The sequence below is a fragment of the Pelecanus crispus genome, chromosome 13 (assembly GCF_030463565.1).
Source record: "Pelecanus crispus isolate bPelCri1 chromosome 13, bPelCri1.pri, whole genome shotgun sequence".
Lineage (NCBI taxonomy): Eukaryota > Metazoa > Chordata > Aves > Pelecaniformes > Pelecanidae > Pelecanus > Pelecanus crispus.
In genome coordinates, this window is record NC_134655.1 from 22437399 (window position 1) to 22457595 (window position 20197).

Consider the following 20197-nt stretch of genomic DNA (forward strand, 5'->3'; position numbering starts at 1 on the left):
TTATGGAATCAAATTTGTTATGATTTTATTCCTTTTTTTTCCCCCCTTAATTGCTTACTTTCATTTTCTCCTGATGGAACACTTAAAATAGAGCGATTGGTTAGAAATTCAAAACTGAAATGAAAATTGTGTAACTCGGATGTAATGTGTTAGTGTTTCACATTTTAACCATGCCTTTTAATTTTGTAACGACCATTAGTGGAAGTGCTGGCAAACGGTAAAAACCTGGAAAAAAGTGCCAGAATAATTTCTCGCTCTTATTTTAGTTTTCCCTTGTTACCTACAAAGAGCAAAGGAAGTATGTGAGATTACATCAGACTGGAAAAAATAGAATCAAGAGGGAGAGATGTGATGGAAATTCCTATAAAATCTATTCTGTGATTAGAGGTATCGTAAAGCATATGAAGAAACACAGGGGATTGCCTGGAGTTTTCTTATGACTCAGAGGCATCATCACATGGTAGGGCAGACAGCTGTAGTGTTTGTGAAACAGTAATCTTTTCCAATATATTTATTACAGCAAAAGGAAAAAAAAATATTACATGCACTTCTTCAATTAAAAAAGAGATAGGCTGGGTAGCCTGTTTTGAACAGAAACACAAAAAAGTGCCTTCTCTAGATTCATAAACTAATTAAAATCTAGAATGCAGAGTACCAAGAGAGATATGAGCATATTTAACATATTAAGTTAATGCCTAACACTGAGTGGTTTGGGGTTTTTTTTTGTCTTAAAGGTCTGTGCAGTGCAGAACTGAAAAGAAATTAAGCATAGGATTTTTAGTCTATTAAATTGCTAAAACAAATATTTTTTTTTGTACGACTGGGTATGAAGATACAGTTCTCCACTTCTGTGTTTTAAGACGGGAAATAAGAGAATGAGAAAAGTGGCAAGTTTCTTAGGAATATTAAGCTGCACCCCTGAAATCATTATGGTTTTGGGCATTACCCATGGCTTTAGTTCTGCAAGTTCCACACCTATAATTAGTGCACAAAGAAACCATTGTCTTCACCTTCTCAGTGGTGATAAAAAATATCGTTCACTGGAAATATGAAAATAACCTGATATCCTTGCCCTAAGTACGAAGTTTCCTGGCTCTGTTTTACCACCAGCGTAACTGTGTCACTTCAGAAAAGGCACGCAGATCTCGCACGTGTCTCCTCTCCCACGTCCACGTGGCCTGGGGGCTGCAGCTACTGCTGTGATCTCAAGGGTGGCACCCCAGGCAAAACGTATGAAAGTCTGTAATTAAATACCTGTTTAGGTTTCAGAATTCAAGGTTGGAATTTGTGATAAAGTGTTAGATTCTCAATGCAGAAAGGAATACTGGAAGTTTGGCTGAGGAGATGTGCTGTCCTGGTAGAATAATTTTCTGCGTAAAAATTCAGCATTTCCTTGCAAAAAAGGAATATTAATAAAGGAAGACTAAAGAGTCTTGACAAATATCATGACAGTTAGAGCTGTTGTACAGTCCAGGGAGTTCTATGGCAGAAGAACTTTCATTTTGCTATAATTCTCCTTAGTGGTGCCTACATTTATCGACTTAGTGTACATGCTGGTTGAGGAAAGATTTTTTGTTTTGTTTTGTTGTTCGTTTGATCTTTGCATCTTCTGTTTTTGAAAATGATCAACATTCTAGGCCAACGCTTTCTACAGGGTAACAAAGTATATTGCAAAGGCCCAGCTATATCTTTCCAAAAGAGTTGGCTGTTCAAACACAATGTTCCAGAATGGTCCATCTGTCTTATTTGATGTCCTTCTCCGCCTGCTCCTCCTCCTTTCTGAATTTCATGCTGATGTTAATTTTTTTTTTAAGGATAACATCAAAGAATCCTGTATGCGTGTCAATCCCACGGTGATACTGAGCACATTGCTAGCATTTATGTTATGTAAATGTAAGAGAATCGCTGTTTGAGAAAAGCTGCTACAAAGCAGGTAGTGATTTAATGAAAAGCAGAAAGATTGAAAGGGGTTTGCCGGAGCCCTGTGTGATGTGAATGTTAAGAAGCCCATTCACGTCATCAGCTTCCCTGCTGTACTTTCTATTTCTCCCTCCTTTTTCAAGCCAACTTGAATACAGGGAACTGCGTGCTAAGGAAAACCTTAAACTAAATGTGTAGTCCGTCTAGCCACAATCAATGCAGCACAGTTAATCACTTTTATTAGCTGAATTAGCTTTTCTTTTTTTTGCTCTATCTGCATCTCTTTTGAGACTGCAGCACGTAAGACATATTTAGAATGTAGTTACTTTTGGAAAACTCCGTTTACACACTCAAAAGAAAAAACAAGGTTATTCTTTCTAAGAGGAACGTTCAGGTAGTATATATTTAAATAACAAAAGCATTTGTCTAATGCATAGTTTAACATGCAAGTTTAGCTCTGAGGATCTGACTGTTCTTTTGAAGCAGTGAAAATGTGAACTAATGCAGCTGAAAAAAAATTTACTAAAACTGTAAAGCCCCTATTAAATGAGAGTTTGCTGGAGTCAAGGAGTTTCTGCTCGAATCAGTTATGGGATGACAGCCAAGCTAAGCCTGTAGGTGTCTAGAGGTACACAGGAACAGACAAATGATCACCACAAGAGCTTTTAGGTTCACAGAGCCAACACGGGTTTTGGCTCAGCAAGTCTACAAATTTTACCTTAATTCTTTTTCAAAAAGATAAAAAAGTGCCTTTGCCATTGGGGCACTTCATTTCCACCAAACGCTATTGATTTGTTGAGTTTGTTTGTCATAGACACAATATATACTAAATAGTACCATATTCTGGAAGTAGTCCCATTGATTTAAGTGGACCACTCAGTGCACGTGCTGTTGATGTCACCTGCAGGTGAACAAAGTAGTTTTAATTATGCGATATGAAAAATTAAAGTGGCCTTTCCTTTATATTCAATAAGGGAGAATTCCGTTTGTTTCTAAACCAGATTGGTTTTGTAGGCACTTTTTGTCAGCAATGCAGCATAAATCCATTAACGGCTGGATGCAGTGATTCATAGTGAAAATGTACCAGTGGTTTACATTGGTAGGAGTGATAGGAGAATGAGGCATCATATCTCTGTAAGTGGATCTTTCCTAAATATATGCTGTCATTACTAAAAAGTCCATTGTAACTGCTGCAAAGTAAAAGCATCTAACCAGTTGCATCCTGCAAAATAAATGAAATATCAAAGCTAAGGATTTAACACTGGAAAAAGTAGACTGGATAGTAAAATATTTCACTTTATTAAAATTTGTTTTGGCAGCACATGATACAGGAAATTAATGTTTTTATAGAATTTTCTGAGGTTTTAATCTAGCAGTGTTCCTTTAACATAAGTAAATAGACTGTAGTATTTAAATGCCTTTGAATTCCAAGGGATTTGACACCCCCAAGTGTAATTTAAGCCTTTTAAAATTAATAAATATTTTATAAAAATACAGAATATATCATAGTATAATTACTTAGGATTTCTTTCCCAGTGTCTGAGAAGTTTTCTATAGTTCTTACCCACTTTTCTTGTAGAAAAACTTTGTTATATCAAGAAAGAGGATATCTACCCACATACTTTTGATTTATTTTCTCTTATTCACATCTTCTTGTTTTCCTCACTATCCTTCTTAGTCTCATCCTAATGCAAATCAAGGAGCTCATTTGCATGCATTAATTTCAAGCCTGATAAGATTACATTGTTAAATACTTGCAGAACATATTTTTACCAATAGATTCCTTTCCAGCCACATATTTCTGCAGTGGCAAATTTCAGCTAAAATCAATGGACACTGATTTCTTACTGCTATGCAGAATTTCAGATTTCTTCCTGACTGACCTGCTTAAAATAATTAGCTTTTTCCTTATGCTGGACTGACAGCTACCTGAGAAACAGCAGGCATTCTCAATGTTAATAATGCTATGCAGCCCAAGGCTTTTTTTCTTAAATTACTAGCATAAAGAAGATGGCAGCAAGTCATATTTGTTGAATAAATTGTGAAGATGTTTTAGCTTAACAGAATCAAAGATGAAATCAAAATACACAAAAAAAGAACAGAGAATTAATATTATATTTTCCCATAGGCTCTGGTTCACAAGGTACTTAGCTTATGATGACCGGACTACGTGATTTTGTTTCCATATATGATTCCTGGTTAATACTTGGGCATGAATTAGTATGTGACCTATCAAAGATATCTGTAAGGGTTGTTTGGCCTTAGACAAGAAGGTTCTCCACCATGGCTTGGGGATAACTCAACACAGTATCATTAGGTGAAAAATCATCAGATATACGTATTACTGAGTCAAGATTCATTATGTTCATGCTGCACATACTCATAATAAGAGGTAGTCCCTTCAGCAAAACAAGGAGTGGAAAGCACAGCTGCAGGAGGGACTCAAGTTAGCAGGGAAGACTCAGGGACCATGCCAGAATTATCACCTCGTTTGTCTTTTCCCCTGTCCACTAGCCTTCTTGCTGGACCGTACAAAATACAGTGGCTGTACATTATGTCACGTACCCGCCTACACCTTCTAAGTATACACCTGAGCATTTGGACCAAGACTTACATCAGTACATTCGTACCAAGTAAATTCATACCAAGTCTTCACATCGCAGTGCAATATGAATCCACACATACATACGCTTAGAAGAGAAGACAATTTACCACACAAAAATCAGTGTAACATAAAACATTTTCTGAAAATTAGTTTTGACAATAGATGTGTAAGTTATTTTCTACTTTGAACATGTTTCAAAATAAGTAAACTCAGTAACTTGACAAGCATTGCATATGCTTTCAGAGAGCTGCGAGGCGTTACAGGGACAGTAAGGAGCTTTCATTCAAGAGGAAAGCACATGGAGCAGTCCTGAAGGCCTCGATTCCATCATTAGAAAGACATTTTTGTTGTGTTTTTGTAACAATTGGCTAATGATTCCCAACCCATATGCTTGTACCAGATGTCTGAACCTTCACAGGTCCAATCGTATTTATTCCTTCAGACAAACCATTTCATATTACTTAATAATAATAGTCAAGATCGTTATTTTAACTCTCATCACTTCAAATCCAAACACAGAAAATATGATGAATAATATGCTTCAAATTTTTCCCTTGATTAATGGGCTATATGTGTGCAGAAAAATGCTTCCATCTTGAAGATGCGATTTCCCCAATGAAGCCATTGCTAGCCAGATCTTCTTTCCTGAAGCAGTTTCCCAGCACTGTGGAACAATGACTGTGGCTCCAAAGTGCAAGCACCCAAAATGAAATTTTCTAACTTTCTACAAATGTTAGCTACAGATGCTAACAGTAATAACTGTCATTTCTCTGCATATCACCATGTCTCCCTGTCACTTTTAAGAGCTGTTGCTCTTGAAATACTTATTACATGTAAAGCTCAGAACCTTTCTCTGTACCCTACTTGGTTTGAACTTCTCATATCTCTTTCAGTCCCCACCAACTCTGCCTGTCACTGTGGGCATTCTCTTTAGCAATCCCAAAATGCCCCAAACCATGCAACAGCAGAGTTTTGTTTTGAAATACTGCTATGTGGGAGACACCAGAGCCTAAAAAAGGTCACTAGTCCACAATGTATATACAAGGCTGCTGTTACTCTTTGATAGTAAATACTGCTTTGTCCCAGGTTACTTGGTCTGATAAAGGGAAGAACCTAAAAAGCAGCAGGATGCTAATAATGATCCTACCTTTACATAGTGCCTCTCATCTCAGAAGTTTCAAACTCTGCTGCAAAAGCTGCACAGGGACAATGTTATCCTTAACTGAAATGCCAGCCGTGGACTGAAATGTGATTGTGGTTTAAAGCAGAAGTGAACGACGCAATACGAACAGTGAGAACAGACAGTGCAATCTACCACCTAGCTTCGATAGGAGTGCATGAGCATACAAGTTTTAACACTGTTTTTCAAAGCATTTTCACTGTTTTCTGTCACCTCAGTCTGTTGGAAACTCAGTTTAGATCACATTAGCATGTACTTTCATCAGCATAAAAATGGAAATGCCACCATGATGACTTGGTCCAATATGGATTTAGAAAAATTACCATTTTCTGAATTATAAACATCATATTTACCTTTATATTAGTGTGTGCATTTCCAATCTGATGCACTTGCAAACCACTGCCAGTGCATCTGTATAGAAGCAGAACTTTTCACTTTCATTTACAATTGCAGTTGTTTAATTGCCTATGTGTTTTTTATCAGAAGTCATACCTGCATTTTCCCATAACTGCACTAGACTCTGTCTTCTTTCAATGGATTTCTAGGTAGATTTTTTCAACTCCTGTTAGTATCCTCCTTGTCTGTAAGCACTTATTGATTTTTAGAGAAATTGCACAGAGGCAAAATGGAAGATAATGAACACTGGAAAAAAGCATGGCTTTAATAATCGTTGCTTCTTTGCTAGCTGCTAGTTGATTCTATCAAGAGAACTCTTGGTAGATCACTATAAATTTTAAATCAAAAAATTAGAATATACCAGTGCATGACTGTACTGTGATCTAAAGTGTCCCTTGAGAATATCTCCTAATTATACTGCTTGATCAGTTTTATTACCTTACCCAGAACAGCCAGTCTGCAAGATATACTGACACTTCTGTATAAAGAATGCTACACTGTAATAATGGATTTTTTTTTTTACATAGTTGCGTCACATTTACTAGACTGACTCTGGACCAGGTTTCCCTGTATGCAAGATTCACTAGTTTGAGCTCAACTTCAGTTAGCTTTAGGATTTCTATTGCAGAAAACTTAATAACAAAACATGCTCTTCTTGTTCTGTTTTGCTATACAAGTGGTATTGACAGTCATTCGGGTTGAAAGCAACACAGATGATGGTGCATCATAGTCTATAAATACTATTGAATTTCTTATTTTTCAGTAAAAATCTCAGACAATGCCCCTTTCCTAAGATCATTAGAGATAAAGAGATTGTGGGACGGACCTTAAGGGCAGATCACATGCTTTCTTCAAATACACAATTTCCAATAATTCTGAGGCATCACGTGAATTTATCTCAGAGCACAACTGGTCATCTAGACATGTGAATCAAGTTTACTGAATAATCTTGCCTACAGAAAGTGGTAAAATGACCTTCTGACTGAAATAACATGAAATAAGCTTACCTTCAAACTCCTCTGTACTTATTGGATGTAATTTAGAAACTTTGTTTATTTTCAGCTCTCCAGAGAATCACAGTTCCTGTTTCAAAATGTACCTTTTTAGAATACGAGGTTGGCCAGTATTTTAACATATCCATTAAATGATTCTTTTTTTCTGAGAAATCTGTGTTCTTTCTCTGCACCAAACCCCCCAAAATGCAAATTCTGTTATCATTTAGGGAATGCTTAATCATGGAGCTTCATTATCATGTTCTGGGGATGGTAGCTGTGGAGAAAGCCATTGGCTCCATAAGAATTGGTGATGGTCTGATAGACACACCATAATACATTCTGGTATATCTTGAACTGCTACAAAATTATAATAATTATGTTAACATTTTATGTAATTTATGAATTTTGTATGTAATCATGGCCTTCTCTTAATCATCTTAATGAGACTTTCTTAACAGCATGAGGACAGTAGTCCAAGGTGTGGCTTGCACAGATAATGTTAACTCAAGCTTGCATGAATGTCTACTAGGGTTAACCATAGATGCAATTTATTTGCTTCTGTTCTTTTACCATTGTTGTTTGCTTCATTATGAGAACAAATAGAGGCTGTTCCAGGATGGCATTAACATGGCTTAACAGTATGCTGTAAGGTTTAATTTTGCTGGTGACATTGTCCTTTTATGTGACAGCTTACCAGTTTGCAAGCAAAACCTGAAATATAGTCTATCATTTCCCCTCAAAAGATGGGATATGAATGAGATCTGAAAGAATAAATTTTATGAGAATTCCAGGAATTCGAATCAAGTATGACATTAGATGGCAAAAGTGAAAAAAAAGAAAGCACTGGGGTGAATAATTTTGTACGCCCAGCAATCAGCAGGCCAGTCTGACATTACATGGAAGAACCAGAGAGCTTTGGTTGACATGGAATTTCTTCCTGGACATACGACATGGAAGCTGGAGACCTATCAAAGTCATTCATAGGATACTTAAATACCTTTGAAAACCAATGCCTTTTAAAAAATGCCCAGGGTTACGTGGAATTAATTAATTCCAAATGCCAGGATTCCTCATATATCAACATCCTTTTATTGCAAAAGTTGTTCATAAAAGAAAATGGATATATACAAAATATTTTAGGAATAAAACATGCTATTTTGACACTAGAGGACCTCATAAAGGAGGCCTTATTAATGGAAAAACTGCAGAACTACCTTTAAACACATAAAATTTATAGAACTTAACAGCAGAGAGAACATGCAAAGAGCAACCCATGATAAATAGGGGATAGGGAAGCTTTTTTTTTACATTCTAAGCAATACTGATGGCTTTTGGAATGATTCAGAGATTAAATTAAAACACTTTCATTGAATGATCTTTTGAGCAATTTGGTTTCTAGTTAAAGTATTTCCTCACTGCTGATATGCAAATAATGGTTTCTGCTGCTACTACAAATGCTATTGATAATTTGTTCTGAGAATTATCAGAGACACAAGAAACAGCTAATAAGATGCCTCAGTGCATCTTTCTTTCAGTGTGTGATGGTTTCCTTAGCACATTTCCTAGTGTTTTTAAGTCCACTTTTGAAAGTCTTGAGAAGTGTTTTCCTCCATTTTCCTAAGAAAATTATAATTATTTAAACTTGTCCTTTATCGGCCTTTTAATTTTCTATGTGAAATTTCTCTGTCTCTCTATTGATAGTTATAATTTCTTTGTTTTATTATTTAGATTCATTATTTGTTGTATTTTTGATGGATCATTCACTAGTTCTTTTCATTCTCCAAAATTTATTTCTGGAAATACAGCATCTCTGAGCTACTGCACTACGTGGGTCCATTTCTTTTTATATGACATTGAAGTAGTGAATATTCTAAATGTCTCTATTAGCTCTGAACTTCTCTTAACATTAATCTACCTGTTCCCTCCAACTATATGATTCAAATGCAAGGTTCAAAGTAGTAGTTTTTCTCTGCTTTGAATGTATTTTTCCTCTCTAAACCATGAAGTTGTTTTCTGTATAACTAAGGAAAATTCTCAGTGTGACTTGGCAATGACCAATTAAATTCTCTTGACAATGGGCAATTAAAATATCTCCTTAATGTTCTGTAATTTAGGACATTTTCATTATGAGCTCATTGTTCATGCTGAGTGATCAATAACAGATGCCTACATATGTCTTTCCTGGTTTTAGGAATGTGCCCACTGCGGCACATTCCTATCTTCTATAAGATATGTTCCTATCCATTGCAAAGAATTTCATAAATAGATACCATTGGTGAGCTACCCTCCCCCATGTCTTCCAGGGAAGCAGCATTCCATAGGCTGAAAGAGAAGTTAGAAGCATCCTTGATATTCACAGGCAATTTTAATGTAGAATCGATGAAACATCAATATATGCCCCCTTCCAACTCACCTTAAAGCAACCAGAAGTTGTGCTAGGGCTCTCTAGGCAGGTGGTTTTCAACTTGCTCTAATTAAGCTGAGGCTGTCAAGATGGTAATCCTTTATTTATAAAAGAATACTTGGATGGAATTGCACACATTTGCAACATACAGAAGCACCCTCGATTTGCCAAGCTTGAGACCAAAACTTGCTGATATCATTGCTTCATTTCTGTTATCTGCTAATGCTTAGTATGGACATGGCTTTGTTATTTTGAAAATGAAGTTTTGAAAAAGTAGAAATATTTGCATTTCAGGACAGACTGCATGGTACAGCAGCTGAGCTGTGTGTTATTTAGCATACCACCTGAACTCTGTACTACAGGACAGTAAAAACTCTCACGCTGGATTGGACACTGATCAGAGAATACTGGGCAGAGAGGAGAAAAGGAATTTATCATCCCTGCATTGTTTCTTCCATTCGTTTCTCCCATTGCTCTCCTTTCATTGCCTTCTCCTGGATTTTGAATGCAGTTCACTTCCAAATCACTGCAACCCTATATATAAGGCCAGAGCTAGAATTTTTTAATGTTAAATGAATAAATTGCTTCACAATCTGATGCTTACTCTCCACCTGATTACAAAAAAGGCCAGAAGCATACTGCTAGAGAATAATATGAATAAAAAAGAGGAGAGAGACGAAAAGAGAACAGGGGAAGCTGGTGAAGAGAGAGCGCTCTAACATGCTCTTCATTGAAGTGATAATTGCTATGTCTGAGTTGGCAGGCTGATGACATTACTGTCTGTCTTAACTCAAACAGAGGTAGTTTTCCATGTAAACTAAAAAGCAGATGTGTCAAATTAATCCTTTCTACAGTTGGAGTAGTTTCAGTACAGTTGCAGAAGACACAATTTCTGCATTAAGAACTCCTGAAATCCATAGAATTTTTCTAGGCTTTGTATGATGTTTAGAATGAAAAAGGTGGACACATTTGTAGGGAATAAAGCTGAATGTATTTTGTAAAATTATTGTCTGTTACATTTTTATCTTAAACATATCACCCACATTATAACTAAAATGCACCGCAGGCTTTTTATAATTCATTTTTACTGGAAAACAGTCGGTGGAGAATTTGAGTAGGAAGACCCAAACATTGCATTGGACTGGAATTCTTCTGAGTGCATCACTATAGAAGGTCAAGGATACTTGTTAGGAGCCATTTGAGTATTAGCTAATCAGAAATAATTTCATTTTGATTTGTTGCTAGAGATCTTCACAAATACACCCTTACAATTTTCTCCTCTTTCTGAATCCTATAGTAATAACCCACTAAGCTCCATCTTTCCAACTCATCTGTTATCACTATAATGTCATCACAGAATGGGGGAAAGTTTCGTGTTTAGTAAAAAACCCAAACTACAGAAGTAGCATTTAGAAGATATCTACAGAATTAGTCTGGGAGGAGAGGATGAACATATATTATTGCTCAGTAATATTCTATATTATCGTAGTTTATTAGGTACAATGCTTCATTTAATATCAACAGTGTCACTAATTTCAGCAGCAGAACTACCATGTCCATTTCTGTCAGCATTGCAGGACAGCTGCTCTCAGAAAGAATGGCATTAAAAGGATAAGTCCTTTCCTTTTTAGCTTTTAAACCTTTGAAGGTGTTAAAACAATTTTGCAAAACACCTCAGGACAAACTGTAACATACTTTTTACTTTCCTGGCATAAGCAAGCATTGTAATATTTATTGTGCCTCATGCGTTTTTTCCTTCATTACAAATAGAAATGCAAGACATTAAACCTGCCAGAAAGAGATGTATGGAAATTTCATTTGGTAGGAAAATTTCTTTACTCAAGCACATGAAGCCTCCATCTGACCCATAGTGTACGTTTAGGAGACTGCCTTGAGGACAGAACCAGAAAGCATGCAACTGCCTTCCCACTGGTTTTGAGATGTAGGAACTGGAATGGAACTTTGCCTGATGCTCCACCATCTAGACAGTGTTTTTCTGGCATGCACTAAAATTCTATTCATAAGGTATTTTTTTTCAAAGCATACTGTTTCTAAAACTGCTTTCCAACTTAGGTAGCCAGAAATACTGTAATGCTGAGATGTTCTCCTAGTTTTCTAAGAACTATACATTTTATAACTTGTAAAAGTAACTCTGAGGTGTTACACACAGAGTTCTCAATGTTATGGTACATGTGTTGGTGTCATTTCTGCCAAAGTAAGGAAAAATTTAGAATTGGGAATTAGGAGGGCAATAAAGTGTTGTCAGGATTATGTCTGGGAAGAAACCATGAAAGTATATTATTGCTCAGCAGGATCCACTATTTTTGCAGTTTCTTGACATATAATGACTCATTTAATGTGATCTGAAAGCGTCATCCACAGGATCCAATTTATTCCGAATTTTGCTTCCTAATATAATACATTGTGAAATAATGGAGATCTGGAGAAGGTTGATCTCTTCTGAATTTGCACTGCCACTGTGTTCTCCCCATAGTGGTCAGAATTTGAAGAAAGTTGGGGATTTTGCATCCTGTGTCTTAAGAACATATGGTAAGGTTACAAGATACAGCAACGCATGACAACTGTGTCTGGCTGCCTATACTAAGGTTCAAGACAATAAAATAAGTTTCTTTACATAATGACCTGGAAGATTAGTTATGCTTGATAAATGTAACTTCAGAGACATTCATTCAGCTCAGACTTCTCTCAGCAAGCAGAATTACATTTATTTAAAAGGTCTGAATGTATCTGTGTTATAGATAGGGAAATTTTAGAACGTACCTCTAAATCTCCAGATAATGAATATAGACCATGAAATTGCTAAATATTGCTGAAATTCTTTATGGAGATAGTGTTAATCCAGTCAGTTCTTGGAAGATATATAGACCTATTTTTAATTGGACTTCAAAAAGGTCCTAGTAAAAATGAGGTCATAGTGAAAGGGATGCAGAAGTACCTTGGCCAAATAATTTGCATAGAATATTACAGCTAGACTTTATATATGGAGGTCTTTGCACAGTACTCTCCTCAGCTTGTAGATCAGCTTGCCATGACACTAGATATGGCTGTGTCGTTACTGAGAAGGCAGAAAGGGGAGTAATGGGCTCAGCAAAGTGTGGTGTTGTCTGTCCAGGCTGCCAGTGGTGCACAGGTTGAATTAAAAGTGATGATATGTAAAGCTTTGAGGGTACTGGGTCCTAGTTATCCTGCCAGTCTTCTGAGTTCTGCATACCTTAACCTCTTAGGTTGAAAGGAATGGGGGCCTTGTAAAGTGTTAGTAAAAGTGGAATGGGTATGTATTTGCTTCTGATGCTGAAACTCTGATGAATACCATGTCTTCTGCTCTCAGGAGGCCATGCTGTTAGCTTCTTATAAAATACAACATTAAGATTTTTGAACTTTAGACATTTGGAACAGAGTACTGATTTGATCTTGAATACTTTGTCTCTGACTTGGTTTTGCTAGGCTTTCACTAAACGTATTTCCTGCTATGTCTAAACATTATACATATACCTTTATTACATACAATTTATAGTCGATATTGACTGCATCTGCTTTCATTTTCCATGTGTACCATGGGTGATAACAAAAACATGACATGCTTGCTGGGTCTTTTGGCCGGTAACTTTTATAAATACTGGTTCTTAGTGATAAGCAACTATCTTAGAAGAAAATGAGAATTAAAAAGAATTTAAAGAAAATCAAGACAATGGAAGATAAATTAAAAAAATTAAAGAGGAAGTAAAAAATTAAAGGAACAAGAATAAAGAAAAATCCAATGTATCCTCATATCATATTTACTCATCATGAAAGCAATTCACCTGTGCTAGACTTCCCTTCCAAGAGACAGCAAGCTGAGATCCTGAACTTTTAGATTACTGTTTGTGGATGATTTTTTCATATTCTCTCCTAATCAAGTTGTAGCCACCCCCCTAATCCAGTCTTCCCATTGACATTCATTCTCAGAATATCTGAAATGCAGATTCATCCCAGGCGTCTACCTATGTCTGCAGCTAGGATAGCCCTCTCACACAGGTATTCTGGAAAATATAAACCATGACATATCCAGAAGGAAACTAGAGCTATAATCTCTTTGGGACTGTTTCACATGTTTCAAAGATGAGGGTCATACCTATGCAAGAAACCATCCCAAGATCTTGTCTGAACTGGCAGAAGCCTTGAGAAGACATTAGGCCATTCTGCTGTGGACAGGCTGGATACACAAACCGTTCCAGAGGGACGTTTGAGCTCTTCTTAGTTGTGTTCAAACCCTCCTACAAAGGAAATGGCCAAACCTGCCCAGACAGCTTATTCCAACATTCAACTGTACCTAATACTGGGAACCTGCTTCTTGAAATCTGATTTAACCACTTATATTGCAAAATAGTCAACTCTGAGGTGTGCTCTTCTGATCCTTTTAAAGCAATTAGTTTACAACATTCAACGGAATAGTTGTTGCCAAAATTTATTACTAAAAAGTATTACAGTCTGAAACTTGTAAGAGGAATCAGAGAGGAACGGCAGACAATTCTGATTCAGTGACTTCCTAGTGACAACTGGAGATGCGGTACTAGTGGAACACAGTAATCCAAGGGGGAGCCACAACAGTAAATTGTTTGTTTCAGTTTTGAAATTGGTGAGAGTAGAAGGAAAATGATGAAACCCTTACTTTAGAACTACTTGAAAATTCAACGTTAATTCTGAGGGCATCTCTATTTGTGGTTCTCGGTTCTCTTCCAAACCTATTTGTCTTCAGAAAGAACTGAAAAGATGTTATAAAACCTACATTTTTCTAAATAAGGTATGACCTGGGTTATCTACTCGAGTTTCAAACTGTATCTTGTGAAGTCAAGTTCTTGCATTATGGGATTCTAAGGTCACGAAGGGGGATCAAGAAAGCTAAGTATCATCCAGCTCAGTACATATAAGGCTGCTTTTGCAGTAGATCATAATATTTAGCTGTGTCTCCCGTACTCTCTAAGATTTTATATATTACGTTCTGTAAATAGAAGGAGACTCCCTGGTTATGACATATTGCTACAGAACAGGTAGTGATCTAATGCAAAGCAAAAGAAGACTGAGAAGGGGGTTGCCGGAGCCCTGCGTGATATGAATGCTAACGAGTCCACTCACGTCATCAGCTTCCCTGCTCTCAGCTCCCCCTTCCCTCCCTTCCTTTCTCTTTTATGAGCCAGCTTGAAATCAGGGAATTACATGCTAAGGAAAACCCTTCAGCTAAACATATAATTATTCTGCACAGGATCAGTGCAGCACAGTTAATCAGTTTACCAACTGAATTAATTTTTATTTTTTCATGCCTGCATCTCCTGTTGAGAGTGGAGAAATTCTAGACTTAAAGGGGAAAAAATGGGTTGCCGTTGTGAAATGAGTATCTAAAGCTAGGCATTCATTATGAGAGAAACCTCCACTGCAGGCTCTTTTGGCAGACAAACTGTACTGTCAGTCCCCAAGACTTTGAATAACTGACTCCATGTGGAGTTATTACTTACGGGTACTTAAGAAATAACTGGCTCCCTATTTTAATTTTTAGCTGTTTAATAACATTCCATTCTCTGAAAGTCACAGCTGTATTTCATTGCATTGTATTTCATTTATTTTCATTGGATTGCTTTGAAAAGTTAGTATTTATTTGGACAGAGGTGTCACTTCACTGTAAATGAGTTCACATTTTAAATGACCTACTTGTAAACTGCTTCACTTAGGAAGTACAAAATCTTAAATGCTGTTATTTGTAAAAGTACAGAGAATACCTTTTAGATTCTACTTACAATGAAAACACAAACTATCATGCTTTTATTAATTCTAAGTGCAAGTAAGACTCAGGAGTAAGACATCATACCTCCTGTCTGCTTCCCCAAAACCCCCAAATTCTGTGCAGGATTACCTTCCACAGTGCATGCACGCATATTAAAATAGACGGCCTTTGGTTTAGGAGTGCCCGCTCTGACGATGTGTTTGCAACTGCAAAGTGTCACCGAGTTTCACAGAAGTGCAGGGGTTCCTGGGCCAAAAAGCATTCCAAGTCTCCAGGTAGAAGCATTACAGGTGTAAATATTGAAGTGTAGCTTGTCATTTACTCACATTAGTATGTTAAAATTAATCAAAGGAAAAACTGACCAAGTTTGAAAACTACTCTGTTTCTAAATGTACTTGCAAGTTTTACGGGTAATAATTGTTTTCCAACAGTGCCACAATGGAATTTGAGCAAGGCAAAGTTCTCTCTCTTAAAGTACCTTTTGGGTCCATAGTACATGTCCCCAGGAAAACATTTAAGTTATGTAAGAAATGGGTACATACCAGGAAAAGTCCTTGTTCCTTCCCTGAAGTGAAAACCATTTAGAGAAATACAAAATTTTGGAAATTTGGGGAAAAAAAGAATAGTCACGGAAAACTGTTGTTAAAAATACCTTCACAATTAATGTCTTCTGCTCCTTTGAAAACTTTATTTTTAACCACAGTGCCTTCTCCTGTGTATTTGCTAAACTTCACACAATATTTTTTTATAAAGACAATTTCTTTAACACAAAGATATCTAGACTCTTAACTTCTAGATCCTCTATAAGCCTCAAGAATCAATTTCTAAAGACTTGCATGGCCTTTTCAGGTTGTCCACACCATCAGATGCGGTTCCCAAGTTGAATTCCGGTTGAATGCATTCCCGAGAAAGGAACTGTGGATAAATACAAGATGCCAACTTGTCATAATAATGTTCCTTAAAGCCTACCAATTTTTACTTTTTTGGCAAGTAACATTTCCTTAAGGAAAAGAACAGAAGGGTGTCTCCTCTTGGTTGGGGCTTAGGCTACAGCTGCTTCTGATGATAGCACACTGTAACCAGGACGCATTCTGGGTAGCCAGGTCTCAATCTATTAACATTACTTTTGTGGCTTTCTTCCATCTTCTCTTCAATTCTTTGATGTTGCTGGTACTTACTGCTAGTTCATTTCAAAACGTGTACTTTGCTAACAGTTTTTAAAAGTAAGTTACGATAGCTCAAAAATTATGATAAATTCAAGTTGAAAAGACATATTACTATCATTTCCCTATGAAATATGTTGTAATTTACAACCTTTACAAATAAAGCTAATTGACTACATATTTTCAAGCCAAAAGAAGGTATATTACACTTGCAATATTTGTTACATTTTTTATTAACATGTTGCTTTCTAGAGCAAAGATAACATTCCACGTTCATAGCGTGGTAATTTTTCTATAATGTCTTTACTTTAATGCTGTCAAAGTGTACCCTTCAATATAGAAGACATAGGTAAAAGCTACCTTATTACTTGAATATTACTACCCGTGCAGACCTTCGACCTCTCTAACGCATTAACAGCTATTTAGCAGAATGACTATAGCTGATGGAGCTGACATACGGAATATATGTAAATCACAGGTAAGCAGTGGCCCCAATTGGGCAATTTTTGTAAAGTAAGGGATTTACAAGTAGTTTTAAACTAATTCTGGTATGCTTCCATTTGTGTGTGTTCGGTCTTTTCTCTGGCTACAATTGAAGTATGCATTTATAAAGGTGAACACCAGGATAAAAAAAGGGGCTTGTAATAGTAGCATGGTAAAAATGGAACAAATGTGCGACTTTGCTGTTTGTGGATCTGCAGCACTCATGTTACCAAGGAAAATGCCTATCTTGCGAATACTTTGTGTTCGTTGCATTATACTTATTTATGCTTAAGCCCAGAGGCACACAACTGACAATACTGTCTACTCCAGACGTCCCTACGGATGCAGTATGCAGTCTGTGTATCGAAATTTAACTGTCAGGCAACTCCATACATTTAAAAACCTTTTGTTTGTATGACCTTCTTGCTTCCCATGGTATGCACTACACGTTATGGATTGAAGTTACCCAAGTTTACATCAAAAAGGATAAAAAAGTAGCAGGAAGTATTTTTAAATTTAGCAACAAGTACTATACACCCTTTGACATTTAATTTACATTATAATTCAAGTAATGAGTTAAAATAGCATAACGATCTGTCCACTTTTTAAATCTTTTTCATACTGAAAACAAAGGTGTGGATCAGAAAACTCTCCTCTGCACGTACATGAGGAATTGATTTCAAGTAATGACACTGGAGTATGGGAAGCAATCCTATATCTGATGGTTTCGGGGTCCATCCCAATGAGCTGCTTAAGACCTCCCGTTTAACCTGAGTTCACAAACACCTGAGAAACAAACTACATACATTCCCCTAGGTACCATTAGCTTCATAGTACTGTGTGCTTGTAAAAGAATAGTTTGCTCATAACTGTAATGTGTCTGACGAGCACCTAACCAGCCCAATTTCAGTTAAGTATGGAGACGTATCTCAGCAAAATGAAATCAAAACCCTTCCCTTATTAATGATAATACTTTGAAAGCTTTAAGGCTGTTATAGTGAGCGTCCAATTCAACCCTCCAATAAGTTCAGTAATCACCTTACAGAAATTATTTCCATGAGTAACGTACAAACAAAATTTGCACCTCTCCTTGTTATATAATGGAGATCCCTGGTAGCAGAAATTATTTGTCTCTAAGACAGGCAGCTCATCAGAAGCAATGCATAACAACACTAATGCATCCTACTGTGGAAATACATTTTTCCCCACTCTGGAGAAATTCAAAACACTTATCATCACAAACAATTCTTCACCCTCCCATCCAGCCCAATCTGTCTGCAGCACAGCCGAGCATTGTAAGGCAAAACATGTCACAGCTTACGGCTGTGTTGTGAAACTGTGAATGTGCAGGGAAATCATCGTTCCTGTCAAGTTATCGGGAGGAGTTTCCCCAGTGAAGCCGTGCTCAGCCCCGCGCGTTCCCCCCGCGCGCCCCACGCGCGGCACAGGCTGCACTGTCCACGGTACCAGCGACGGACGGGGACTCGGGTGCGTTAGACACAACGGCGGCACGAGCAAGAGCGGCTGGGAAGCCTGAACAAATCAGGACATGTCACTAGAGGAGCAGAATTCCTCAGTCCAGTCACCGGCACCTTATGCTCCTTGTGGTACCCTAAACTACACACAAGTGCTGCACAGCCACTGCATCAGATCACCTGATATGAGCAAAACAGACCTAATCAGGGCAAATTTAAAGCAACCAAACATAGTAACGTTACACTGTGCAATGCATAATGGAGCCATGAGACGCGAACACTTTATGTCTGCCTTTACCAACAAATGCGTTTGATCCCCACTCAGTTCTCAGCAGAAATTCCAACAACATGCTGCACAGCTGAAACAGCCTCTCTTCTCAGTCGTGTCTTTAAAAACTACTGTGCAAAGCAGCATACAGATTATTAGAACTGAATAAACTCTCCCCAAAACAAAGAATGCAAGAGCAGATATGTAAATTGCAAGGATCCAAAGTACAGACAATACATGGTAATAAATGATCATACCTTTCATCCAATCCACTACCTGCTTGGGCGTCCACTTGCTAATAGGTTCCATAACGAGAGCCATCATCAGATCACTTTATCATTCACACCAAAATCAGAAAAAGGAGAGAAAAAATGTATCAGAGCATGGCCGAGCTAAGAGAGCTGTAGGATTTTACAGTGCAGTCCAAAGAGAAGATGATGCTTTGTCCCTCCAGGTTTCTCCTGCACTGATTCAGTAATGTATAAAATTACACTGCTTGATCAGCTCTGGCACCTCCCCCACTGCACACAGCCTGCAACACACTGGAGCACGGAGCCAGGAAATGGTGCAGTACGTATAGACTTACTTACAAAAGCCTCTACCCAGTGATCTACTTATTAGACTGGCACAAATATAAAATTATATTACACAGAGAGCAATTCAAGCTGGAGCTATTCCAGACACGGAGTTTTAAGGAGCTTTATTCCAACAAGCTCTGGGATCTTCAGCAGGGAAAATATCACTACTGTAACTTGATAGCAGATTGTCTTGGCTTCATTGTGAATATGCTGACTGTCACTCAGTTTAAAGAGAAGATAGAAATATCAGAATATCACTTGGCATCTGGCAAAATGCTGAGCATCTCCCTCTTTACAATACAAAATGTTGCTGGAGTCTTACACTATATAATCATGTAATTCAGAATGTTAAACGCGGTATAAAAAGTCTTACCCAAGAAAAAACTACTGGAAGAAAACTCTTTTTTCTGGCCACATGCAGAGCCAATATATTTCCTCCTATGAGCTTCTTGTCTTATAGTGAAAGAATGACTGCATCAAAGAGTCAATTTTTACTACTACAGCACTTTAATATAGACAAGTATAACAAGCATTTTGATTCAAAGCACTGGGATCATTAGTCAATCTCTCCCTTTTATTAGGGAGAAAAAGAATGTTTTATATATTCCTAATACTGAAGTTTACTACCCTTCCATAAGAAGAAGGTGAAAAATTTTAATGAGATGTGCCAAAGAGCACTTTTTGGACCCTTTTGTGCCTCCGCACCTCAGTCAGCACGCGTTCCGCATCACGTGCTTGAAGAGGTGCGTGTTCCCTCTTTGATCCATTGTCTGAGACATCCAGCCCCACTATTTTATTTTAGGGGGAGAAACTCAGATGCCAGAAAAAGAGACAGAACAAAGCAGTTCCACCTTTCTTTTCAGTAATCTTTCATCCCTGCCTTTTCTTCCTACACTGCTCCAAGTCCCACCAGCACATTAGGGTACGAAGATGATATTCTTACCATGTCTCCCT

The 20197-nt window shown here is 37.3% G+C and overlaps 1 protein-coding gene across 1 annotated transcript in view; it reads right to left on the bottom strand.

Annotated features, from left to right (window-relative positions):
- The window catches only part of LOC142594812 (connector enhancer of kinase suppressor of ras 2-like), a 209725-nt gene extending 189832 nt beyond the window's left edge, over nucleotides 1-19893 (bottom strand). The window contains exons 1-2 of the mRNA XM_075720442.1: nucleotides 19871-19893; nucleotides 18923-18996 (exon numbers count right to left, since the gene is read on the bottom strand). Of these exons, the coding sequence (XP_075576557.1) occupies nucleotides 18923-18996; nucleotides 19871-19878 (82 nt within the window). The 5' untranslated portion in view covers nucleotides 19879-19893. The remainder of the gene's footprint in view (nucleotides 1-18922; nucleotides 18997-19870) is intronic.
- Nucleotides 19894-20197: the final 304 nt, after the last annotated feature.